General features: G+C 39.6%; 3 protein-coding genes across 3 annotated transcripts; 1 reads left to right on the forward strand and 2 right to left on the reverse strand.

The window, feature by feature from the left end:
* Window positions 1-2,265: 2,265 nt before the first annotated feature.
* bglapl (bone gamma-carboxyglutamate (gla) protein, like) lies at window positions 2,266-4,054 on the reverse strand. Its single transcript, XM_079338139.1, has 4 exons — window positions 3,939-4,054; window positions 3,496-3,858; window positions 3,241-3,397; window positions 2,266-2,998 (listed from the first exon to the last, which is right to left on the reverse strand). The coding sequence occupies exons 1-4, from the start codon at window positions 3,997-3,999 to the stop codon at window positions 2,896-2,898; spliced, it is 684 nt and encodes a 227-aa protein (XP_079194265.1). The 5' UTR covers window positions 4,000-4,054; the 3' UTR covers window positions 2,266-2,895.
* Window positions 4,055-8,598: 4,544 nt separating this feature from the next.
* Window positions 8,599-13,695, reverse strand: erp27 (endoplasmic reticulum protein 27; the record flags this gene model as incomplete). The annotated part of the gene is made up of 7 exons (XM_079338142.1): window positions 13,615-13,695; window positions 12,459-12,544; window positions 10,447-10,584; window positions 10,205-10,321; window positions 9,267-9,392; window positions 8,848-9,045; window positions 8,599-8,640 (listed from the first exon to the last, which is right to left on the reverse strand). Exons 1-7 carry the CDS (start codon window positions 13,670-13,672, stop codon window positions 8,599-8,601), a joined length of 765 nt encoding a protein of 254 aa, XP_079194268.1. The 5' UTR covers window positions 13,673-13,695.
* Window positions 13,696-23,617: 9,922 nt separating this feature from the next.
* LOC306820302 (retinal cone rhodopsin-sensitive cGMP 3',5'-cyclic phosphodiesterase subunit gamma-like) lies at window positions 23,618-26,050 on the forward strand. The gene is made up of 3 exons (XM_079338124.1): window positions 23,618-23,700; window positions 25,285-25,404; window positions 25,845-26,050. Exons 2-3 carry the CDS (start codon window positions 25,295-25,297, stop codon window positions 25,960-25,962), a joined length of 228 nt encoding a protein of 75 aa, XP_079194250.1. The 5' UTR covers window positions 23,618-23,700; window positions 25,285-25,294; the 3' UTR covers window positions 25,963-26,050.
* Window positions 26,051-26,228: the final 178 nt, after the last annotated feature.

Raw genomic sequence — 26,228 nt, forward strand, 5'->3', positions numbered from 1 at the left:
AACATCATTAGTAATGCTGGTGAAACTTCAACATCATTTTATTAGAGGATTATGCATCTGGTTCTTGTTAAAAGGTGTTTAAGGGGACTTATTATGAAAAATCCTCTTTCACAGTGTTTTCAAACTTTTATTTTGGTAACGTGAGTGTCTACCAACCTGCGAAATATGAAATAAACCTCTCCAGTCCTTCGCTTGGGTTCTGCAAAAAGTCTAACAACACTGGGGAAAATGCTCCATTTCAAATGTGCTCTCCTTGTGACATCACAGTGGGATTCTGGTAAAAAAAAAAAAATGCTGTTGTAACCTCACATGCCATTACTAATTTATATCTGCAATGAACATGAAATAAACGATCAATGTATCAGTACCAAATAAGCAAACTGGTGCTGAATAAAACAAACACAAGAGACTTTCCACAGGATATCCTGTAACACATGACACTGCTCAGGAGTCTACTTGAGCATTTCTAAATTCAGTATAAATTAGAATTATAATTGGTTTGACTCGTTCTAATGTTTTAAAACAAAATATGACGGTTGGAAAGACATTGCTTTGATTTTATTCCCACCTTGGTATGAGCAAACAGCATGTATTGGTATCGACAGTTCATCATGAACTTGAGCATAACACTGTAATAATGACAACAACACATCTGTTGTAATCCTCAATCATGAATGTTTTGTTTCTCATAATGAGATCATTCTCTCATCATTATGAGACACAGTGGTAATTACCATAAAAAAACATTATTTATTTATTTTTAATTAATGTGATAGGGTCCATTTTCAATGCAAATGAGCTTTACCTACCACACCTAGTATCTTGTATACCCTGTTATTACATCGAAGATGCTTTGTTGGTAATAATCCAGAGAGGGGAATGACGACCAGCCAGGAGAAAGTGGCGTCAAAGAAGACGAGGAAGCTGGTCCACGAAAAGGTAACAACGCTGAATCCCCAATCACCAATCTTGCTTTTTTCTTTATGGATGTTGAAAATGCCCAGCTTTAATAAATGCCTAATGTTGTAAGACCATCTTTTTCAGAGCACTTTTTGCACTCGCAATTTTCAGGGGTTTTCATTTTTAAATGTAAAACTTAATTTGCAAGATTACATTCTGCAGTATTTAACATTATTTTACAGCAACAAATTGTTTATGGAGAATAACAGTATAATGGCAACTAAAAAGCTGACAGTACAATATTGTAATGTTTATTTTCCATACAGCACAGTACTGTTATATTTTTACAGTAATAAACTCTAGTTGTAGATTACAGTAGGTACACTGTAGAATAAAAGTTTAGTTTACTGTAATTTAACAGGAACATTTATTACAGTGTGCCGAGCGTACAGGTTTCTCGTGGATAATTTGCACCCCCTGTCCCCGTCTCGGCTTAAAGAAATACAGAAACAGTGAAAATATTCAAATACAGATATTATAAAGCCAACACTGATTTGAGAGACTAATAAAATCATACAGGAAGATGAAGATTATAAGAGGGAGCAGTCAGTGCTCTCAGACTTGCTTCAGTTTTAGCCACTGTCTTAGTTGTGTTTTAAAAACCTTTAACTCTGGCAATATTGTTATTTTTTAAACAGAGAAAACTGTGGTTGTAAAAACAGGAAGAACACCAAGGGGTTTTATTTATTCAAATAAATGTCCCAGATTAAACAGTTATGGATTTAAAACATTCATGAAGGACCATCATTGCCATCTAGTGGCAGCAACGAGAACTGCAGTGTACTCAGTGAACAGACTGACAGTCCATGTGATTTTAATTTTGTGAAATATCAAACATATCCTCAGAATAGCATTTAGGCTACTTTATTCAATATTTGTTTGTTGTCATTAAATTATTTTTATGTAAAAGAAAATGTTCCTCGGCTCTGAGGATTTTATCTGCAGCTTTTGTGGATAGTTTCAGTTCCTCAGCCGCAAATGTCACTGTCTTAGACACAACATGGTATTAAATATAGTAGCTTGCTTTCTTCCTGAATAGCAGCCTGAGTAAGTAGTAGCTAATGTTTGTTAACGTTAAAGACCAAAAGTTTAGTTCAGGAAGTAATATTAACCCTAACCCTTTACATTCAGTCATAGAAAGTTATTGAACATGCTATACACACTCATAGGCCAGACACACACACACGCACACACACACACACACACACCTACACACACACACACACACACACACACACACACACACACACACACACAGGAATGCACAAACAGGGCGACACAATAAGACTTTGAGGACGAAAAACATGTGGAGAATAATTTATTATTTTAAAACCCAGAGGCAATTTGTGGTTACAGTCATTTCAGATAACTGATGTGCATTTCACACACTGTACACTACAACTACAATCACTATCAGTACACTACTACTAATCTACAGTGCTAAATCCACTGGTCAGATTAAGTATTTTTTTCAAAGCTATAGAAACAGTAAAGCACAATATTAAAACAAAAACCATCAATATACATAACATTTGCATTCATAGCACCATTTATAAAACTAAATTATAAATGTGGAGAATAATTTAATTCCGATATATTTGGAGGGCTAATGGATACTTCACAGGCTTGTGTTTCCATGAGCCTCATTCAGTAAGACTGCAGGACCTTCTTTTTTTTTTTTTCATACAGCTCCATCAAAACTGGTTACTTGTGCAAAGATTTGAGCCTAAAATAATTTTACATCGAGCACCAAAACATGGGCCTAACCCAGTTCTGTTGTTTTTTCCTGTTTTTGTTTTTTTTCCCGTGATTGTCTGCTCCTTGTCTGGATTCAGAGTGGGGTGGTTGTTGTTTTATAAAAATGACAGCAAAAAACAGTTCTTATGCAGATAAGGAAAAAAAGTAAGGTAAAGGGGGGAAGGGGGGGGGGGGGGTTTAGAAGGGGATGGGTCCATAGTAGGCGGTGTATGCCGCGACGATGCCCTGACTGTCAGCCATCTCATCACAGGCCACGTTAACCTCACACACCTCTCTCAGGCTGGAAAGCAGGAAAAAACAAATCAGAAGTCAGTATTCTCACAGATGCTACAGGAGCTAACTAACCTTTGTAATCCAGCATGTGTTTTAGTTTGACTTATTTATCATGAACCAGAATAAAAACCTGAAGCAATGTATCTGTGGAATTAACTACACAATAATTAGAGCCACATTCAAGACAAACACAACTTCCTAAAGTAAGAACTTTCTGTGTGGTGGTTTTTATCTATAAGAGTAACACACCTCTCCAGCTGCAGAGGGGTGAGCTCTCCTCCTGGTGCTCTCCTGCTCCTCAAGAGAACAGCAGCCAGGTCTCTCTTCATCACAATCTGAGCGTCTGTGTCTGTGTCTGGCTCTGGCTCTGGCTCTGGCTCTGCCGTGGCAACATCACCGCCTTGTGCTGTTTCACAAAAGTTTTTTAAGTCATTCTGGGAAAACAAAAGAAAGAAAGAAAACAACATGCAAATAAACGATCTGGTAACAAAAGACGTTTCTTACCCTCAACTGATTCTGAAGAAGAAGATGAGGAGGAAGAAGAAGAAGAGGAGGAATCAGATGTAGAGTCAGAGGCAGAGGAGTCAGACTCTGATGACTCTGATGACTCGGAGGACTCGGAGGACTGGGAGGACTCGGAGGACTCGGAGGAAGAGGACGAAGAGGATGAAGAGGATGAAGAAGATGAAGAAGATGCTGAAGAGTCTGAGGAAGAGTTGGAGTCAGACGTAGAGTCCGAGGACGAATCCGACTCAGAGGAGGAAGATGACTCTGAAGATGTATCGGGGGCGGTGGTTCCTGGGTCAGCAGCTGCAGCATCAGAAGCTATGTCGGCCTCGGGGTCCACGATCACCTCTGGTTCAATAGCTGAGAATCACAGCAAGTATCACACACACATAGATCTAGAAAACAACCAGGATTCACAGCAATGATGAGTTTGTTCCTACCTCCCATGGACCAGCACACTGAAAGCAGAGCAGAGATGAGGAGGAGAGTCAGAGTCCTCATGATGGCTTTTGAGTTTAGTCTCTGGCTGAAGAGAAGTTGCTTTGTTGATGCTCGATTTGGTGGATCACTCTATTTCCTTCCCTAAACTGGAGTTCAATATATACTGTAGTCCTCCTCTGTCAGAACAGACCCACACAATGAGATGATCCTCTGATTGGCTGGGGACTCAAATGTCAACTTTTCCACTTCCACATGTCATGAGGGCAGACACAAACACCCACGCAGCCCCTGGCACAGAGTCTGAACATTTCTATGACCCGCTTACAAACTTACACGACCACAAATATTCCTGGTATTTGACTGTACTTACAGTGCATATATGTATTCCTATGTTTATATAAGTATGCATGCACATATGTTAACCTTGTACTGAAATTGAAGCAAGTCCAAGAAAACATATTCAGAGAATTCCCCTACATACACAAACATACACTCATATGTTTCTTTTTCATAAACATTTCACCTATTGATTAAATGACAAATGAAACTGCTGAATTTATATCTTCATTTACTTTCTATGCATTTTTTTTAGGGAAAAGTCAAATTTTTTTATGCTATAAAAATGTAATAATTTCCTTGTCAATCAATTTCTAAGGTCAAACCAAATAATTTCTGTACTCGTCTTGGTTACAATTTCTGTGCATCCCCTTGGCGCTCTTTTCAATCCTCACCCCTCATCACTGGAGTATAAATATGACTACAAAACCCCTGAAAGTCAAAAGAAGTGTTACTGATGTCTACATAAAATACTGTTATAAAGTGATTGGATTTTAATGAGGGAGACCCGTTGCAGGGTTTGCCTTTGTAGCGCTGCAGGTTGCCAGTCCTTCCGTTGCTGTTGTGTAACCATCCTCTTTGCCCAAGATATGATCGCCCTCCTCCACAAACCCCAAACTACAGCCTCAGCCGACCAAAAGCACTAATCTAGTGACACGAAACAGCCGTTATGCGACAGAGTTTAATTAGAGTGTTGCAGAGTTCCAGCAGAGCCGCGGTCGGTCACTATTTACAGACACAGCTTGGTGCAGCGGGCACGGTCAAGGCTTACTAACAACAACCAGCAGCCCAATGCACAGCCTTGCTTGATGTATTTTAGCATATCTACAGCTAAATATAGGTAAACCCATGAGCTGGATGCATAGCTATATCGATGTGGGTTTGGATGCTGCTCTCTGTTTGTGTGATAGGGTGGTTTCAGCTGTGGTCTGTGATAACAAAAAAAGTATTTCAGCTTGCAACATGACCCTTAACCAATCTGCAACTTAAGTACACTTCACATACTCTGTATCTCATGAGGCCCCAGAATGGCTTCATCTGTCATGTAGTGAGAAATGTAGTGCTGCTGCAGAGTGACCTTGGTTTCCTTCGTGTTTCAGTGTTGCTTTATTCCTGGGATTTGTTTTGGATCGTTTACTGTGTAATTTCAATGTCTGTCGTTGTGTCCATTTTTGTGGACCCATTGCGTGGGGGATACAGTTGGAGAAAAGAACTGCCGCAAAGCTCCCTTAACAGCTCTGGAAAAAAAAAGAAGAAGAAAAAAAAAAACCGACATCACGTGTCTACATCACGTCTAATTTGGAGGAGTTTGTTGTTTGTTGTTGCATTTTGGTTTCCAAATCGTTAATTCCAGACAGTGACTAAAGTTTCTCTGTTGTTGTTCTGGGTGTACACACTTCCTGTCTGTCTGACAGAAGTCCAACTTCACTCTGCAGGTGCACACATTCAGTATGATGCACAGAAACATTTGATGCTTTTAGTTTTTTAAAGAGGAAATCGAACTTTATTAATCCCAAAGAAAAAATTCTGAACAGGCTGTCGCAACAACTTCTCTGGCTTTTATTTCGTTTCATCACAAGTCTACACTGTGGCTCCTATTTCTTCTGTTTTCATGTGAGTTAATCTAAAACCTTTACAGGTTAATTTAAAATGTTTATCTTTATTTTGCTCTTTGCTCCTCTTACATCAAAAACATGCATGTCATTCAGAGTCTTTAAAACCATGACCTCTACTTCTGTTCTTTGTTTGGACATGAGTTTGGTCAATTACGACAAATGAAGCACATTTCTGAGGGCCGTAATGTGTTCAAAAACTTTGGATGCAACAAAAGTGGTAATATCATTCTATATGGATCATTCAAATGGGTGTTGTAAGTATACAAGTAAGTGCGTTTCCCCAGCATGAACAGAATAAGGTAGACGTGTATCATGTCCAGAAGAACAATTCTGAATTGTCCAAACTCTGAACTCAATAGGAAGTAAATTTGTTTTTTGTTTTTTCTTTAAGTTCTTGACTATAATGTAGTACTATGATCAACTCTCCTTCGGGGATAAATCTGATCAAGCTCAAATTTGGTGTACAGCTGGAGGAGAATGTGATGATGAGAATTTATCAAAGTCTTGTCCAACGACTAATATTGGCACAATCACCACCCAGAGCCCAGAGAAGAAGCTAAAAGTTTGATGTGGGTTTCGTCAGTGGGGAAGTTAAAATGAATCAACCCATAATTGTTGAGCATGCCTTTTGTATTCAACCAACCAATCAACTTATCCTCCCAGGGAATTAACCAGGTCCATTTCAATTTTGGTATACAGGTAGAGGTGGCCTTGGTATCTGGCCAAATTAGATTTCACATGATAAGATAAGATTTGGCTGCCACTGTGGCTCCCCCTTCCTGTCTGAGCTCGTCCACTGGCACACCCGAACCCTCAGATGTGCCGACGCAAACCTCAGTTGTCTTGAAGGACACATTTCCCTCGTCAAACTTTAATGTTCAAAATGTTTTTATTTTCTGTTGTGCACATATATACATCACTGTATACATCATGATGATGCTTTAGAGGAAAACAGAGAAAAACACATGTGCAGCAGGCTGAGCAAGTGGCCTAGACATCCCTCCTCCTGGGAATCCAGTTCCAGTTGCCAGTCCAGATTGGATGTATAATCCTTGAAGCGAGTTATGGTTCTATTCCCTGGTCTCATATGTGTCTGAAAAAAAACCTCCCAAGGCAGACGCCAAGGACACATAATGAGATGTCGAAACAACTCAATAGGCTCCATTCGATATGAAGGAGCAACAAATTTGTTCTGAGCTCCCTCTGGATGTCCACACTCCTTACCGTAAACTCTGCGCAGCCAACCGTCCCCTACTGAGAAAATTCAATTCTTCAGCTTGTGTCCACCGTCTCGTTCTTTTGGTTACTACCCAAAGGTCATGATCATAGGTCAGACTTGGCATCCGATTCAACTCATAACCGCGTGAACTGATAAGTTAAAAGCTGTTAAACTTAACAACTATCTGATACACCCCATCCCGAGGCGACCCAGTGAAGAACTAACCACGATTCAACCCAACAAAATCTAATTACACAGATTGACAAACAAAGAACCAAATGACGTATTTTTGTAGGCCAACCCCGAAGTAGCATCACCATGGGATCTAACACCTGGAATCACTGAGAATTCACCTACAGGATTTTTGCATTGGATTTGGATTGGATTTTGATGATGACCTTTAATTTCCCCGACAACAGCTTACAAGTAACTGCATTTTTAAGAACTTGTAAAACCTTAAAACACACACACACACACACAAAACAGAGCTGTAACACAACCAAAACACATTTATTTTTTGTTGAAGACATCAAAAGAAATATAAATATTTGTCATAAGAACTACCCATTTATATTATTAACACTATGGAGACAGAATGGTGTTTTGTAACCTGACTAGTGACCATTGTTTCTGGATTTAGCATGCACTGAAAATCAGTTCTTTCAGGAGAATATGGCGTTTCCATGGTTTTATACTGAAAGACTTCATAAGTCCACAACCGCCCAGTGACCCCCGACTGTGCCTTATGTATCACTTGACTGCAGCTGCAGAGAAACGTCCACCTGCCAGGCTTTCCCAGTTCCACCGGATGTATCAGCTATACGACACCACTAATTACACCGAATCCAGTCTGGGCCTTGAAATTCCTTCTTGCTCGCTTGAGAGAATATTTTTGGGACAAGCCAAAACGTTTTAATTCTTGACGTCTGCAACCCATCTGTTCTTCTTTCTTGGAGCCTTATACGCTTTATCGTATTTAATACTCCATCCAGATTTAGAGCCCGCTCTGTCCTTAAGTCAAATCTCTTGACTGGACTTTGACTGTGTGAGATCCAATAAAACAATTTATGTGGGGGACTTCCATGTAAGCTTATCCAGCACTGAAGATGTTTTTCATTTCTTTTTTCCCCTTTTTCTCCTCAGGATGAATCATATGTGAAATTACTGCTTCTTGACTTCCCAGTCTGCTCTCTGTCACTCTCTCTGAGGTCGGTGTGTTGTGGTTCTGACAATAACTTTTGTGGACAGACTAACAAACTCCGCCAGAACTATACGACTTGTGGCCAGTGACCTGCGGTGAACTAACCAGGCTGCAGACTGGATCATACACGGGTGAACACACAAAACATAACACGCCGGTATTTGCAGAGTTTCCTTTGTTTCGGAAAGAACAAGTTGCAGGGAAAGATGGAGGCACACAGAGGACAATTCTTCATTTTTTATTGAATGTTTTACTTGATTTATTAGACATTAATTACATGTGTTCTTCTAGAGCTCAGTTTTGGGTTCTGTGCCTGCCTGCTTCACGTCCTGAAAGAGAGTGAAATACAGCCGACAATAAAACATAACGTGTGTCTCAATTTGAACTTGATATATATCAAGTTGTCCTCGAATTAAATGAAGTTTTCCACAGACATAAAAAAAATCTGAATTACCCATAGAGGAAGTTTGTTCATAAAAGAAATTGTTGTAGTAGTTGTTGTTGTTTGCTTTGTGAAATCCTTAATGGATGCTCACCTTCAGTTCCCCTCGTAGAAAGGACTGGGCGAACTCTCGCACTCGTTCAGTAGAGATCTCTCCTTCAGGTAGGAGCCACTTCATGTCAGAGTCAGCGTCATAGATGCCGACTCGTGGGAGGTCCTGAGACTTGAGGCCGAAGTAGCCCAGTGAGCGGGAGTTTGACTTCACCGCTCCGTTTATGAGCACGAACAAAAACTGGAACACAGTTTTCAAATATTATTTAGATGCTTATAAAAAGATCAAGTTTCCTCAGGAATGTAAAATCTCTCGGTCTTCATTAAATTGGCTGCAAATGTAAACAAAGATCACAACGCTGTATTTCCTTTGGTGTATTACAGATACTCATGTGAAGCTGCACAAATCTTTCTGAAACTGTTTTTTTGTTGCTGGAAATTAAAACCCCTCGACGTTCTCACCTTCCCTGTGAACTCGGGGGCAAGATCCCCGAGTTTCTTCTTGAGATCGGTGTATTCTTTAGTCCCTCTGTTAGCGAAGAGCAGGAGATGTGACTTCACCTCTGAGTGGAACAAACCCACTGCCGTCTGAGGAGAAGGAGTACAGGATGGGAAAAGTGAAGTCACTGTTACAGCCTGAGAGCTCCGATCAAGTTTATCAGATTTCAAATACATTTTTCATGGTTTGATTTAATTGTGTGTGTCCATTATTCTACACACTGAACAGTATTGATGGTTGGTAATATTTCAGATGGAACTCTCAACAACAGTTGTCCAGGTAATTGTCGATATATACTGTATATTTCTTATATATAGGTGCTCTGCCTGTCCACGCCTGTGTGTCCTATCAGACTGATCAGAGCTGTTTGTTTGCTCCTCTCTTTGCTCTGATCTTCTGCACTTTGGATAAAAATGTCTTCTAAATGATTTGTAGAATTATTAACTATATTAGACCTGCTGAATTTCTCAAGACTGTTTATTAAGCACGAGTTTATCTTGTTGGGATATGTTCAGTCCTGTGTGGTGTCAAAACAGGATGACGGGCACAATCTGATCAAGAGACAATGCATCAAGCAAGATTGCCTGCAGTGTTTGCAGTAAAAATGGAAAAGAGTGAAAATATATAAGTAAAAATACATTTCTAAAAAAAGTATCACACAGGTTTTATCTCTATTTGTCAGCCCATTGGCTGGCATACAGTCCAGGGTGTGACCCCACCTCTTGCCCAATGACAGCTGGGATTGGCTCCATCATCTTGCGACCCCAAACAGGAAAAGGGGGTAAAAACATTGGATGGATATTGCAATAAATGTCCCTTTATAACCACGACCACGCTTGTCCACAAGGGGCACTTTTTCAACACCAACACGGAGAAAAGTAAGGACATGAGTTGGACCTACCACTTGATTATACTCTGTGATATATCGGACTTCGTTGATGGTGATGAAGTTCACCAGACCGTCAGCTTCTACCTTCTTGACCTCAGATACAACCAGGTTTTCTTGGTGGTTATCAGCCTGACACACAGAATAAACATTGACATCATTGACGTCACAAAAAAATTCATATAAAAAGTATTGAAAAGATGACTCCTGTAGGTACAGCTATGATACTGTAGTGAAGTCACTGTAGTGAAGTTTACCTTTCTGAAAAGGACGATGGTGTCTGAGGAGACGCTGTAGTCGGCCCACACCTCTTTCACTGTGCAGATGGCAACCGGGACAGAGTCAACTCGCTTTGCAGCGGCAGCAAGCTCCTTGTAGCTGTCACTCTCCTCTCCCTGATACACCAGACAGAAGAGGAACATGTTTGCACAGCATCAAGTACATCTGACAACTTCTTAAAAATCTTTCTTAAAATTGTTGGTATTTATATTATCACGTAAAACCCGCTTTTTCAAACCTGAAGAATGAACAAGAAGACTTTAACACACTGAGCCTCAGGTTTTTTTTTTTTTTAATGTGCATTTGAGAAGGAATGTAAACTCACTTATTTCCATTTTATTCAGACATTTAAAATATTTGTTAGATAAATATTTGCAGAACAGAGTTTGTGTTCGGCATTTAGGCTCCACCCTCATCACTCCTCACAGTTTTAATTTACATGCAGAGATTTGAGAAATGGTTGGATGATATCTTAAACTGCCCCGGTCAGAGCCCACAGCTGGATGCTGAGGTCTGTATGTTGGGGCCGAGCAAGAGAGCAGTGCTGGTGCAGGTCAGTGCTGGCGATGAAAGAGCAGAGGGAGAGACCGGAAATCTTGCAGCATAAACAGACCACTAATTAGAAGAAGGATGTTGTCAAGTGATTGTTGAGAATGACGAGTGTCAAATCAGTGCAGCTCGAGTGGACGGACTGAACTAGCTCACCCTCATTCGTATTACATCACATGAGATAAACGATTCTTGTGCCTCGATATTTGTCTGACAATCGTGTTAAACTGTTAAATTAAAGAACAGCATATACAAAGTAAAAGATGATCTTATAAAAACTTGAATTGCTTCTTATCAAAGTGCATCAGTGAATGTGAATCCACCAGTAACAAATGAATTTGTATATTTAATTTAAAAAAATCAAAAAGGATGCAAGACCACGTAGGAAAATGACTTGTACCAGCATTTTAAAACTCAGTTATTTCTACTCTTACTCCAAAAAATGGGCAAAACAAGAAACTTTTATTTATTAAGTAAACTACTGAGTATGTTTGCTCATGCAGTGATTGCACAACTGGATGTTTATGACACATAAACCTGTTCTACATAAGTCAAATTTATGAAAGAGCAACACACACTTCAAATACTCTACCCGGTTAAAAACACAAAACATCAGTGAAGAGCACTGTTTTATCAGGTAAATATAATGTTGAAGACTTTATTTTGAAACTTCCACATGCATTATTATTTTTGATCCATGCTCAAACTGGGTGAAGTTTCTGAGTAGGAGTGCAGAGACGGAAAGAGGGAGAAAAACAAAAGCATAATATGTTGAAAAATGCAGACAGGTGAGGATGACTCAAAGGAAGGTGAATCATTTCTATTTCGGAGACTGCGTTGAATGAGGCCTGGCTCTACATTTGAACATTTTGCAGCCTGTAATATGGGATCATTCCCCGTGAGTCACAGCGACAATATTTTGGTGTCTCCTAGCCTTCAGCATCACCGTCCAGCTTCTGGTTATCCTCGTGTGCTCTCGCCTGCCTCTCTCATGAACCTACTCCCAGCCTTTTGCATTTGTTTACAGTCAGGTCAATGGAGCCAATACCACAAAACTTTGGATATGTCCTGTCAAAGCCCGCCATCTTCCCACGCACAAAGAGTCTGGCCAAAGGGCTCGCCTTTTAAGGGACGGCCAGCCACCCTCAGTCCTCTCACAGCTCCGGCCCTGCCAAAGGTGTGGCTCCAGGAAATATATTCTTCAGTCAAACTCTATTTGTGGTAGCAGCATCAGCAAGACCAGGGCACAAACAAAAGCTGTATTTTTGGAGCCTTCACTCTTGGTATTTATATTAAAGCTAATTAGTTTGATCATGTCTGGTTTGCCACGCGCGTGTTAGCATCATGAACTCGCTATAAAGTCGCTCCCAAGCCGTGTTTGAAAGCTTTTTCGAGCCTGTGGTAAAGACCGTTTCGCTCTTATGCAATGTTTTTCTCTGACCTCTAGGAATCCGATGACCACCACCTCAGCAGAGTCAATGAAGGCCTCGGTAGCTTTGCTGTCATTCAGCATGGGAAGGGCACTGTCTGAAAAAGAAAACAAATGTAAATATGTTTCTCAGAAACCCTTCTCAATATACACTTTGGACTCAATGACCCAGGCGATAAACGATACAACGATCCGACACTCACTCATGCATACTGCCCATAGACAGAGCGGTTGGCTGATGCTAACATTAGCATGCGAGCATCTTTGCAATTTAAGTTGCTCCTCGCTGACGTTTGGACACAAACCAGCGTTTTTAAATTATTAGCGATACTGACATTATTGCAGCAACAAATAAAAAAGCTAAGTGATCGCCAAAGATTGCTGCTCCCTTTACTTGGATCAGATCTGATTTTTCTTCCTGGTTAAATAAAAATAAAGGTTTTACACTTTTTTGACACAAAAGGACAAATGTCCATCCATCAGCAGCACTGATGTACTGTAAGTCATGAGCCTTTATCAGACGTGCCCTCCTGAAAATTTCTAGTAAAGTTCTCAACAGGTTGCCCCTGAAATCTTCAGGTTGCCTGTTCACATATACATATATATACCATTTCAATGCTACAACTTATTGAACATGCTGAGAGATCTAAACGCCACCTCTGCTCACTTACAGGAAATGTTTCTGCTGTGTTCACACATGGGCTTAACCCAACTTCACGCGGTAATCTTTCATAGGGACTTGCAGAAAGAAATCCATGTGAAGTCAGGGTGAAACAACCAGCTGTTTGCACCAAATGAATTATACTCAATGAGAAATCACAATATACCAAGTAACTTGTGGCAACCTATCCAGTAAATGCTGAAATATTTGACTTCCTGGGGGCCTGGGGAAAAAAAAATCACCAGTCAGTGATCCATCCTCCAGGCACCATGAATGGATGTCTGTGCAGCAGTTCTTATTATCCTTCAAACAGATGTTAAATTATACTCACTTCTGGATTCAACTTTACAAGATAGCAACAGCTGTAGAGCCAAATCAGTTCTCAATAGAAGCAGTCCACAAATCAACGGTTTACCAACAGAACAACAAACGGACCCACATAAATTCATTACAGCTGCAACCATGAAACTTGCATAAAAGCCAAACTTGTAAGTCTGATAAATGTACCTTTCTCTGTAGCAAGGACAGAAGACAGCAGGAGGGAGAAAAGCACAGTGATCAGCATGTTTTTAATGATCCGACTGACAGGGAGGCAGGGTGAAGAGATCAGAGACCGAGGAACTCTTTGTAGCAGTTTGACTCTTTTGAAAGAGACGCGTCACCTCTGCTCAGTCTCTGAACGCTTGCCAAATGGCAGCTGGCTGTGGCTGCTGCAGATTCTCTGAGATGTGATTGGAGGCTTCGTGGGAAGCGAGCAGGTGTTCTGGTTGAGTGGGAGGATGCAGGGACTTTAGATGACGTGTCACCATGCAAAAAGGTGACAGGTGTGAAAGAATGTGTATGGCATCTGAGGCTAACAGGGATAATAATGACACAGCTTCTGTTTCTCATTAGCAGAACAATGTTCATCGATTGTGGCTCCGAGGTGACATGCTCATGGTTTTTATCCTTGAGCAGGCCTGTGCTGCTTCAGCTATAGGAACAAGATCAACCAGGCTGCATGTTAGTACATTGACCACTGGAGGGACACGACTTCCATGTAAAGCATTCAGAGTGTGTGGTGTGAAGAGTGAGATGCTTGGAAACGCATGAAAGTGTAACAATGCCTTTTATGGGCATAACTGTTCAAAGTATAGTCTTTGTGATTTTACAATCTTTACCCTTTTTGAATGTCATTCTAAATTGTTACGTGCCCATTGAAAAGTGAGATATTGATTTATTTAGTTGTTAGTGTAAAATTACAGCAACAACTCCAATCCAGTATATTTGAAGTTTAAAAAAAGCTTCCAGTGTTTACAATAAGCAAAACATATTTGCCAGATTTGAATTGTCTTGAAATTATGTCTTTTTCTAAATGAATTTCAGACTCTCAACAAACATAATTTTCTTGCCCTATTGGCAGAATTTTTTAACTATTACAAGCACTTATAAACACATATTTTTTTCTCTAGATATTATAATAGTATCTGTTCTTGTCAGGTTTTTATTATACTTGAACTGAAAGTGAAAAATGACATGGCACCACGATGAAGTCAGCTCACAGAGGACAGTTTGTGAGGTTTTTAAGAGCGCCCTTCACAGCGTATGCACTCGGAAATATCCTGATGAAACTATTGTTCAAAATGCTTTGAATCAAACACCCTGATTTTATTTTGATACAGGGAACCATGATGCTGTAACAACTGGTCAAATCTAAACATTGAGCACAAAAAACACGTTCATAAATAGTTTTCAGATATCTTGTGCCAAACGACCAAAACAACCAGAGAAATGTTCAAATGTCTCAGTTTTATCACAAAAAAGCCTCTGAAATGCAAAGTTACCAACACTTTATACTAAAATGTATTTTTTGTTTTGTTTTATTTGTTCAAGTAACAAAAAAAAAATGCAGACAAACAGTTTGGTCGACCACAGAGCAGAAAAAATCCTTCTGGATCCTTCTTTAGGAAAAGAAGGAATGGACAAATTTTAGAGCAAACTCTGTGAACCTGCCCCTGTGCATCAATCAAATCCAGACACTTTTCACATGTTTATTCTTGAAACTATGGAGCGTTACTTCTAAACCCTGAAGGTCAAAGATGAACTTTGAAGAGCAACAAAAGCACACAAAAAAAACAGAATAAAAAAAGAACACACTGCGCTAAGTGTTGATGAGCTTCATGCTATTTGAAGGATTTGTTTGTGAGATGTTCTCATGGGGCTTACACAGAGAAGCACTAATACTGCAAAGTAGGGCAACACCTCACGTCATTGCCTTAGGAGTTGTGTGAAATGCATAAACAGATGTCTGAGCTGTGACGCCTGAAACACGAGCATGCATCTCTGCTCAGGTGAGAATAACACTTAATCTGTCCCTCGGGTTTCCCAGAACTTTACAGGGGACGGTTTAAGATTACAGCCCACTAAAAAGTGTTTCATAGATTCAAAGTTTACTCAAAGAACTGTTCATGATGCTTTATTGGTTTATTTAAGGGAAAGGAAAGAGACAAAGTGTCAAGAAGAATGTGGAAGATTATCATCTAAATATTTTTATTTACACCAACATTAAGCTGAATTAAAACATTTGAAGTGTTTTTCAGAAAGCTTAGCACCTTGGGGCGATGGTAGCCTGGTGGCCAGAGCCGCTACTGTCAAAAGGCATGGCCTGCAACTGCCTGGGGCCCCAGACCAGTAGGGGACCCTGAGGGTTCACAAACACAAACCAAAGCAGTGGCTCAAAATGTTGTGTCGCACGCATTATAACTGTAAAAACCAAAATTTGTCACAGACAAAAAAGAAAAAATACAAGAAAAATTAAAAGAAATTAGTTAGATTAGAAAAAATAATCAGAATTGTTTTTATTATTATTTTTTTTTGGGGGGGGGGACCAAAGTGATGGCTGTGGTCCTCTGGGCGGGCGGATAACTGCACGGATTTGGGTCCGACTTCTTTCCTGCGTGTCAGTCTCTGTTTGTACTGCACCAATTCATAACTAATGTTAATTATGACAGAAAAACTACAACGTTCAGCCACCTCAGACTAGAATCTGAATATAACCGTTTAAAATACCGTCTCCTGCGTAAACGTCTCCTTTAGGATTTAATTCGCAGCCAGCTGTAAGACTTTCTTTGTCTCGCTGCATTCTCAAAGACACCAACCAGCACTTTAAGATCTTTATGTTATAACAGAGCCGACACATATGCTTTGCAGTAAAGACGGCGTTTATTGCATTCCTGACACAAAGGCAGGCCGGGGAACGGTCAGAAAATGGAGAGGGAGGAAGAACTGAAATAAAAAATGAAAAAACAAACGCTGTCTTTGGAAATGTCCGACTCTTTATGGGCGAGTGTTTAGTGTTTGACGAGCTGGAAGATGATACAGTTTAGCTCCAAATTACAGGCTCATATAGTTTGTGCTGCAAACAAGAGAAAGCGACAGCGAATATTACAGACGCACACGCAGAATCTCAGAATATTACAGAGGCCTACTGATGTTTTTATTCCAAAAATATTGCGGTGATAGTTCTTTTTTTTTTTTTAGGATAAAACAGTTAGCATGGTGTAAATTGTTGGATTTTTTCTTTCTTTCTTTTTTTTATGCGACCACAGAAAAAAAAATTAGACCTTTTTCGTGTAAAATAATGATTAAAGATGAAACAATCTCTCAGACTTTGGTTGAAACGCTCAAGGATATGTTACTATGACAATTATTTAAGATAAACTTTTGAGATTGAAGGCATTTGCTCTCAATCCATCGTCTCTTCTTTGTGATGAGAAAGAAAGAGAGGATCACTGTACACTAAAGGCCAACCTGGCATGCAAGGACCTCATCATCAAAGTGTGTAGGTACATTAGAAAACACAGAATTTGATTTGCCCTCGTCGTATCAATAAAGTTTCTTCTTCTTCTGAAATACAGTACAATGAGCCACTCTGAGGATCAGCTCAGACAAAAAAAGGCCTGGGAGCAAATTCGTAGATTGTGCGTGTAGCAAAGTGTGGGCAGTGCTTCATAATCTGTGACCATTAACAAATCAGCAGTCACAGATAAACCTTTGGAGTTGGATTCACTAACAGATTTTTGAGTGTCGCCATAGAAACACAAACTATTCAGGACAAATTAGCTTTGTGTGGACATCTCTTTGGAAATATACTCTGCACACTTCTTAAAAGATAACTGAGTAAGAGAAATATTACAGCAGGTGCTATGATGTAAAGAGTGACCCTGTTATAACTGAGTGCTTTCAGCCGACTGCGTCAGTGGTTGTCACGGTGACAACAGATGTTAAAGACCGCAGGTTAAGTGTCCAAACAAAGGCCTCTTGATTTTGGTTCTTATATGAAACTCACCACACGTCTTTATTGAAGACACAAAGCAGCATTAGGTGTCTTTGACGTCTGTTGTTACAGTCAAAGAGAGAGAGAGAGTTGAACTCGGTTTCCTGGTGACTTCAGTGATGTAATGCAGGTAAACAAGAGCTGCAAAGATTACTGGTATTCAGATTGTGACCAGATTAAAACTGTCACTGTTAGTCAGTCTTCAGCGGTTACACAACCTTTAACTCTGCAAGGATTTGACAAAGCCTCAGCATGTAAAGGTCTCACAACATGTGCAATTAACCCTCCCAGACTCCTGCTCAACTTCTCCTCACACTGACTGTCTGTTTAAAATTAAAAGGGAATCGGATTTTCACGAAACCGGCGTTTTGTCATTGAATTGAAAGCAGAGTCTGAAGCCAACACTTGAACATGAAAGTTTAACAAAAGGAACAAAAGGACAGCCGCTTGCAGCTATTGGAATATAATGATCATATTTTTTCTGCATTTGAGGATATTATTACATAAAGCAACATGCAGTGACGTCATCTCTGCACTATGCACATTAGCATGAATCAATATTTGTAGTTGTCTAATCTTTAACATCAACATCAGTGCACCACTATTCAAAGTTGTTTACTGTGAAATGCTAGCTGAGTCGGCGCTATAAAAAGCCAACACATGGGTGCATGTGTTGTCCTTAAAAAGCAGTAAAGGTCAGTGTTAGCTGGATAATCTTAGCTAATAAAACTCTCGTTCTGTGACCGTCTGCACTGACCCACATGGGCGAGTCCCAATCCTCTTACAGGCTGATTAGGCTGCGAGCACGTCGAGCCTCAGAGTCAGGAGTCCCACCGACGCGTCAGAACAAAGATTTAGTGCATATTCTTATCTTTCTGACCTGTTTTTTTTTTTTTTTTTTTTTTTTCTCTGTGTTGCTGAGCTGCTGCTGCTGCTTAAAAAGGACCGTCAAGTGCATTTTAATGTTAGAGCACTCAAAATGTATTCAACTGTGAAAAAAAGTAGAGAAAACATGTTTCAATAACTTACACAGATCTTTGTTGTTGGGGAAAGATTTGCTTTACGTCAGCAGCATTATGACACTACAGTGGTGAGCGTATGTATTTTTTAACTTAATTATTGATCGTTTCTTTGTTTTTTAAAGGTCATGTGAAAACTGATCTCAGTGATGAAACTGTGGATTTATTTTAACCTTTTCTTGCGGTGCGTGTGTTGACATTCACTCTGTTTTTCCCTGCATTAATCCGTTCACTTTACTGGGGAAAAAAAGAGACTTATAGCCTCTGCAGTATAAAGCAGTCTCGGTTGCCATGACAACAGCAGCTTCAGATATACCCATTCTGCCCTTGACGCCAGATTTATTTTAGTAATTTCAGTAAATAAATGACAGAAAGAAAGCCACAGCAGCACCAGTGATGGATTAAGTGAGTTCTTAGTGTTTTCTGTATTTCAGGGATCCAGGAGGTGAGAAGGACAAACAGCGTGCATGTCTTTATCGTTTGGTTTGTGGCGTTTGCTGCCTGAACTAAATGTTTAAACCTTTTTTTCTTTACAAAGTGTAGCAAGCGTTGTCAGTAACAGTAAGCACACACAGTCAGATGCTCTTTGGAAAATATAAGATTTATTGAGTTGATGTATTTGTTGATCTCTTCTGACACAATAGAGAGAATAAGATGATCGACTTTGTCATAAAAATATATTTTACTCTCTCTGATACACAAAATACACATCTGTGCATGTCGGATCGGCAGCTTTGAGGAGAAGAGGTAGAAGAAGACGAGGACAAAACTGAGTGTAATCCATACTTCCATGTTTCAAATTGTGAATTTCTTTTCTCCCCTCTGTGGAAAAGTACAAAAGGGCAAAATGGCAAATCGCTGGACATGGTAAATAAAGTGCATGAGACAAGAGCGAGTGCTGGATTCTTCTTTGTCCAGGTCAAAACTCTGAATCATCAAGAGCTGCCTCCTCTATAGATCACAGAACAACATTTTCAGCTGTTGAGTCTACAGCTGGAGTCGGATAATGGTAGAAGGCAAAGGAAAGGAGAGGAAAGGAGGGGAAAGGGAAAGAAAGGAAAGGAGAGGAAAGGAGGGGAAAGGAAAGGAAAGGAAAGGAAAGGAAAGGAAAGGAAAGGAAAGGAAAGGAGAGGAAAGGAAAGGAAAGGAGAGGAGAGGAAAGGAGAGGAGAGGAAAGGAAAGGAGAGGAGAGGAAAGGAAAGGAGAGGAGAGGAAAGGAAAGGAGAGGAGAGGAAAGGAAAGGAAAGGAGAGGAGAGGAGAGGAGAGGAGAGGAAAGGAAAGGAAAGGAAAGGAAAGGAAAGGAAAGGAGGGTTAAACAATTCCATATTTCGCCAGGTCGCTGAGCTCCATGTCTCCGAAGGCCTCCCAGGGGCAGATCACTGTGATGTCTGTGCCCAGACCCTCCATGCCGGGGATGTCATCTCCCATTCTGAAAGCAGGAATAAAAACACGATTTACAAACTGAAAAATAAAAACATGGCTTGTGTCAATTTGTGTGTGTGCAATGTTTAATCAGACTCACCCCTTCTGTCCAGGCTTGGGTGCCTTGCTCTTGAAGGTGCGCATTGCCCTCTGCTTGAACTTGGGCGGGGCCTTCTTCTCAGCGGGAGTTGCGACGTCTGCCATTTGGATGAGTTACTATAACAAAAGAAGAACAAAAGAGTGAGTCCCTTTATTCACACTGAGGTGTTTGACACTGATTTGAATGAAAACAGTATTTAGTATTGATTCATGTCTTGATCATTGCAGCACAGCTGATTTGTATTTAAATGAGCTCATTTTCTTATCTTCAAATCTCTATGTTTTTTACAATGGCATTACTCCTTTAAATGCCGTCGTACATTAAAGGCACAGCACTTCTCACAGCCGTGCTGCATCACAAATTAAGTGCCTTTATTTTAGAACATATCAGAGAACTACTCCCCTCTGTGTGAGCCAACACACCAATCTCTACACTACCTTTTCAACAAGCATATCAACAACCCGGCATAAAACAGAGGGCTCAATGCATCAAGCAATTATAGATAAAAGTGCAACCACTGCTACATAATCGACTTGATGCATCCACATCCATCCAAGTGAAAAGACCTGAAGACTCGATGAAGAGGACAGCCGTCCTTACTCGGTGCAAAGGAGTCATTTCAGCTCCTTTCACATGAAACTGTGAAGTCTTGGTTCTGTGAGTCCATCTCTTCTAGCTAAGATGCTGCATGTTATAAGAGCAGCAAACCGCCCTGTGCCTGCCGCTCGGCTGAGAAAGAAAAGTCAGGTTCCTTCTTACCTTTCCTCGAGTGTTTCCCGATGCCGTCTGATGAGTCTCTCTTACTCCTCTGCTGTGGGATTTTTCTCTCTGTGGTCGACTCTCCCCCTTTTATATCCCTGCGAGCTGTTAATCCCCTCAGGTGTCCACTCATCTGTCCTTCTGGTGCCAACTCGGCTCTGCCCGTTCAGTACCAGCTCAGCCAGGAATAGACGAGAGACAGCAGGTACAAACAGAAGGTATATTTAGATAACCTGTTGAGAGAAAGTGTCTTTAATTGGCAGGCGTTAGAGACTGTAATTAGCATCAAACTGAAACACAAACGTTTAAAACTCTTCTCCTCGTTCGATGTTAGAGAAACTTGTATTGCTCTGGCACATCGGACAGTTTTACTACATTTAACTGTCCTCTTGAGTTTTCCACACAAATATTAAGATAAAAAGTAACTTCGAGTGTAAAGCAAATAAACAGTAATAAAAAGTCTCTACAGTACAGAGAACAAGACAAAGACGCCGTCTGATGCAGGAGAGCAAGAAGATGGAAAATGTGCATAAATACATGCAATAGCTTGAATAAACACACACACACACACACACACACACACACACACCCCTCATGTCTGCAGCTGTCTATTGTAAATGTACTGATATTGCTCTTTATTTAAATATCATTGATCTTCATGAGGCCGATGTGGCGGCTGTACGTGGTCATATATTGTTCAATCCTAATCATCTCAGGGTCTCGGACTTTTCAATCCAAGTTTCATGCTGACACACTTTTTATCCATGTACAAAATGATTTCAATAGAAACAGAATCTTTAACCCTTTTCTCATCACTCGGCCCCTCTCAATCTATCATCTGAAAGAATGACTCTACTTTAGCATGAAAAAGTTGAGCAGACATCTCTCAAAGTTATACCTGAAATGCTTGATGTGTTTGTAAAACCCTTAATGGTGACTTAGAAACAAAAATCCTTTCCCTATAAAGGTTTACATAGTCTGTATATGTGGTCTTTTCTACAGATTGAAGACCAAAGTCCTGCAAAAATATAAAAACACCTTTTTGTTTTTGTCCTTCAGGGACAGTAACCATTCACACTAAACGCTTTTGTACCTTTAGGTCAGTTAAGAAACTAGGAAACACACATTTACAGAATTTGTGAAAATGAAAATAAAACATAAAGATGTGGCCAAGCTGGCAGCTTGTTTGTACACAAACATGTGCCCTGACTTAGCCTACACGAGGATATGGATATGTGATGTAAGAGCAGCAACGACCTGAGCTGCATCACAGGTGATGAATCACTTATAGGCAAAGACAGAACGCTTAACTATTCAGCCTTTAAGCTTCAGCCTCATGGCATGGACTCAGGCTGCAGAGGAACAACACGAGACACCGACAGCTGCAACCATACAGTGTGAATGGTTATCGTGACGTACATGGGAGATGACGACCTAAACTCAAATTTTACCTCGTGTATTTGTCTCATTTCTTGTCACAAATATCTTAAGATATATCCAGATTCAGCAGACACGTCCAGAGAAACGACTTATTTTAAGATATTAAAGCAAAAGAAAGAAAGCTTCGATAAAAAAGGAGTTAAAATATCTGTAAATGCAGAAAGTAAAACGTGAATGTTAAGCTTCTTGAAATTCCATCCATGTCTGATTACAAGAAAGGTATCAATCAAGTTCAGCTTGGTGCGTCAGCTGCTATTCAAACATGCTAATGTATGCAGTAAAAGACTTTTTGCTTTCAGTGTCTTGAAAGCATAGTGAGTTTTTTTGGGGGGACTAGTAATTAGACAATTAGATTTGCAGTATACTCTTTCTGCTCTCTCACATTGATCTTCTCTGTTCAAGTTATCAGATAAAGAAAATGTGATCAAAGACACTTTCCCACCTTACTAGCAGTTTGGCCTTATTTTAAACAGCACATTAAGAGATATGATTTGTGAATGAAAGAGAGAGAAACTCACACAGATTTTTTTGTCACATTATTGTTTTTAATAATCAATAATAAATGTATATCGCATATTCTGGCTGCACTTCTTAGGTACATATGTAGAGCAGCTGGTGATGGTAAAAAACGACCTCTGCCATCGTCACTTTAAATCGTCTCTTTACCTGCTTTAATCAATTTCAATCGTCTCTTTACCTGCTTTAATCACTCTAAGTTGTTGGCATATCTTTTCTTTTATTATTTATTATTATTATTATTTTTATTTATTTATTTTGCTATTGTATTTCATCTCATATTCCTACATCTTCATTTTTAATGTGCAATTGTCTTGTGTAGCATCACATTTCTAATGTTGTCTCACTCTGTGGTTAAAATAACATGAAAGACAACTGGACTGGACTTGAACTTGACTTTAATGGTCCAGAACAAAAATACACAAACATGTTTGGTTATTGTCACTTCTGTCATTGTAAGGTTTTTGTATAAGCTGCATTTTTAGGTCTTATTATCACTTAATCTAGTGAATTTCTTTTGGATCTTGTTTTTTTATTGATTTTATCTCTGTGATCGTGAATGTTTTGTTTGATTGATTTTTAAATTGCAATGTTTCTGTCTCCCTGTGTGTCTTTTGATGTTGTGTGTGAAGCACTTTGAGTCGCTATGAATAAACTCGACTCTTGTAAAAATCCTAATATACTATTTGAATGCACCCTTTGAGAAGTGTTTGTATTCAGAATCACATCCAAAATGAGCTTGCATGGTTTAGTCCTGTTTAGCTCTTCAGACGTCATTTTTCTCATCAGCATCATTAAGTAAACAGCTTCACATGTCATGACATAGGGTCCACTCCTGAGCCCCCTCCTAATCTAGCAGAGCGGCTTATTACACAGCTGGCGTCAAAAAGGACAGAAAGTTATGGATGAGCACGTCAGTGGGATTTGCTGGGTGGAGTATATAAGATACCCAGGACAGAGGGGAGATACACAAACTTACCAGAGAGACTTCTTCCAGCATCCAACTGAACCACTGAGACAGGTAAGAGCAAACTCTGAATGTTACTTGACTGCCAACTTTGGCTCACTTTCAAACAGCGCAGCAAGGATTAATGTTAGTGTTAGGAACGTGCAGTCAAGACAGCAGGCAGAAACTAGTTGCATATCACAGATAGGATCTTTTGGAAACATTATTTGTACCATTTCAACTTGGACATGAAATGTCTGTAAAAGAGAGTCATATTGTATAAAGGGAGTCAAATCTTAAAATGCACCTGAACATGTCTTTGATTTCTGCATTGTTGTTGTTGCTGCAGTTTGCAGTTTCTCTCTATTTGACTTCATCATAAATGTAAAACACTTCAGTATTGTTTGAAGTATTCAAGAGAAACAATTGTTTTAACTTATAATGGTTGGCTCTTTAATTTCGGCTTTGACTCTCCAGAAGTCTTTCAGATTTTCTTTCTGTCGAAGATATATTTTGCAATTTAAAAAGATGAGAAAAAAAGAAATTGCATGAAGTCCATTGAAGTTCTGTGTCAGAAGAAACGTAAATTAAATACAATGTGAAGTCTTTTGGTGCAGAGGAGGAATTAACTTGGATTGGTGTCATTTTTAATGCATGGGAATTTTTCCATTTGTGTTTTTGGAGGCAAATTATTACATGCATGTTAAAAAATAGATAAATACATTTGTCATGTTAGTCTTTATTCTCCTGCAGGATAAATGTGCATGCAGCATCGTAAACATTTAAAAGACCAGAAAAGAGCAAACAGTGTTGAAAAGTATTTTCTGCTTTAAAAAGTTCAAGAAAAAGGCATCAATTATTCAAGAGATCTGAACGAGTCTGAGTTAAAAACAGACAAAAAAGAACAAACTTAAATCAATAAATGATTGTTTCAATGAAGCTCACTTATTTGTTCTATCATAAAGTTTGTCTGCCGTCTTTTGTCTGAAACCAATCATTCAGTCCAAAGAATCTTGCATACTTCTTAAACGTTTCTCACACAGAAAATCAAAACCTGCTAATTAATGATATTTGAATTTCTAGTTCTGTCTGCTTATTTATGAACGCTCTGTTACTAGTTTGGAGAGTAAAAAAAAAATCAGGCAAGGTGTGAAGTATTAAATCCTACAGGTTAACTTGGACCTGATTAGGGATTTAATGAAAGTGTATCAATGTGCACGTTCAAAGATTAAAAGAGTGAGCTCAAAGATCATTCTGGTGAAGTCCAGGTCATTGCTGAGCTTTCTCACAAACATAATTGAGGTCAGAGTCAAAGCAGATGAAAGCAGATTTTAAAATCACCTGTTCAGGTCAACATGTTCATCCTGGTTTATTGTCCACAACATACAGTAAATACACGTTAGCGTCAGACTCAACATGGAATTAGGTGAACTTAGTAACATCCTGGACTCAAGATGCTTGATGTGGCCAGGAGTAATCTTTAAAGCCAAGGTGTAAAAATAGACAAAGCTGTTTGTGTAACAGGCTCTATAGGAGCGAGCGTTCACCTCACTTAGCACCTTATATCATCTAAGGGGGGCAGAGGGGCTTAGTAGGGGAGGAGGAAGAGGGTCTTACATATAGAGTAACTAATTGACTGAAATTGTCTTTTTCTTTCAGTAAATAAAAGATGGCAGACGCAGCTGTTGCAACTCCCGCCGACAAGAAGGCTCCTCCCAAGTTCAAGCAGAGGACTGCTCGTACCTTCAAGAGCAAGGCCCCCAAACCAGGCCAGAAGGGGTAAGAGAAGAGCAGAGTCAGCACTTTGGTCACTTTATCTGTTAGCCTGCACAATGTTTTACTCAACTCCAAAAAGTAAATAAACTGACGAGATTTAATTAGAGCTCCAAAGTTTTAGGCTTCTAATCTCTTGAAAAAGTTATCATGTAGTTGTGACTTAAGTCATGTTTCAAAGCTGTTCAACTGATTTATATCTCATGCTGTTGTATCTGAAAGTATGAAAGGCTGAATAGGTCCAATCTTGTATGATAGAATTGGTACCTAAATTTAAAGTTCATATATTAGGGACATGTAGCCTAATGTAGTTTACTCTATCATATTTTGTTTTTTTCTTTCTTACCTTGGGAGCCTAAAAGATCTGATATATTCCACCTTGAAGTTTAAAAACCAAAACCAAACATTCACAGAAAGTTAATCAATCCTTCTACCTGTTTTTTTAGATTTGGAGACGACATTCCCGGCATGGAGGGTCTGGGCACAGACATCACAGTCGTTTGCCCATGGGAGGCCTTCGGCGACATGGAGCTCAGTGACCTGGCGAAATATGGAATTGTCTAGAAACCTCATGTATTTTACAAAATCAAAATACATCCCTGGACTGATTTTCCTTCGCCCACTTCTCCTGACTCGCCCCGTTCTCCTTCAAAAACACTGATATTAAAGCTAAAACACACTAAGGAATAATTGGCAGATATATTAAAGTGATTAATTCATATATGCTTCACTGAGGTCCCCTTGCTACGAGCAATAATTCTAACTTTCCTCCCTGTACTTTGCACTCGGCTTGTGCACTTTTGAGAGACAGTGAACAAGCCTAAATCTGT

Source organism: Symphodus melops (assembly GCF_947650265.1).
Source record: "Symphodus melops genome assembly, chromosome: 2".
Lineage (NCBI taxonomy): Eukaryota > Metazoa > Chordata > Actinopteri > Labriformes > Labridae > Symphodus > Symphodus melops.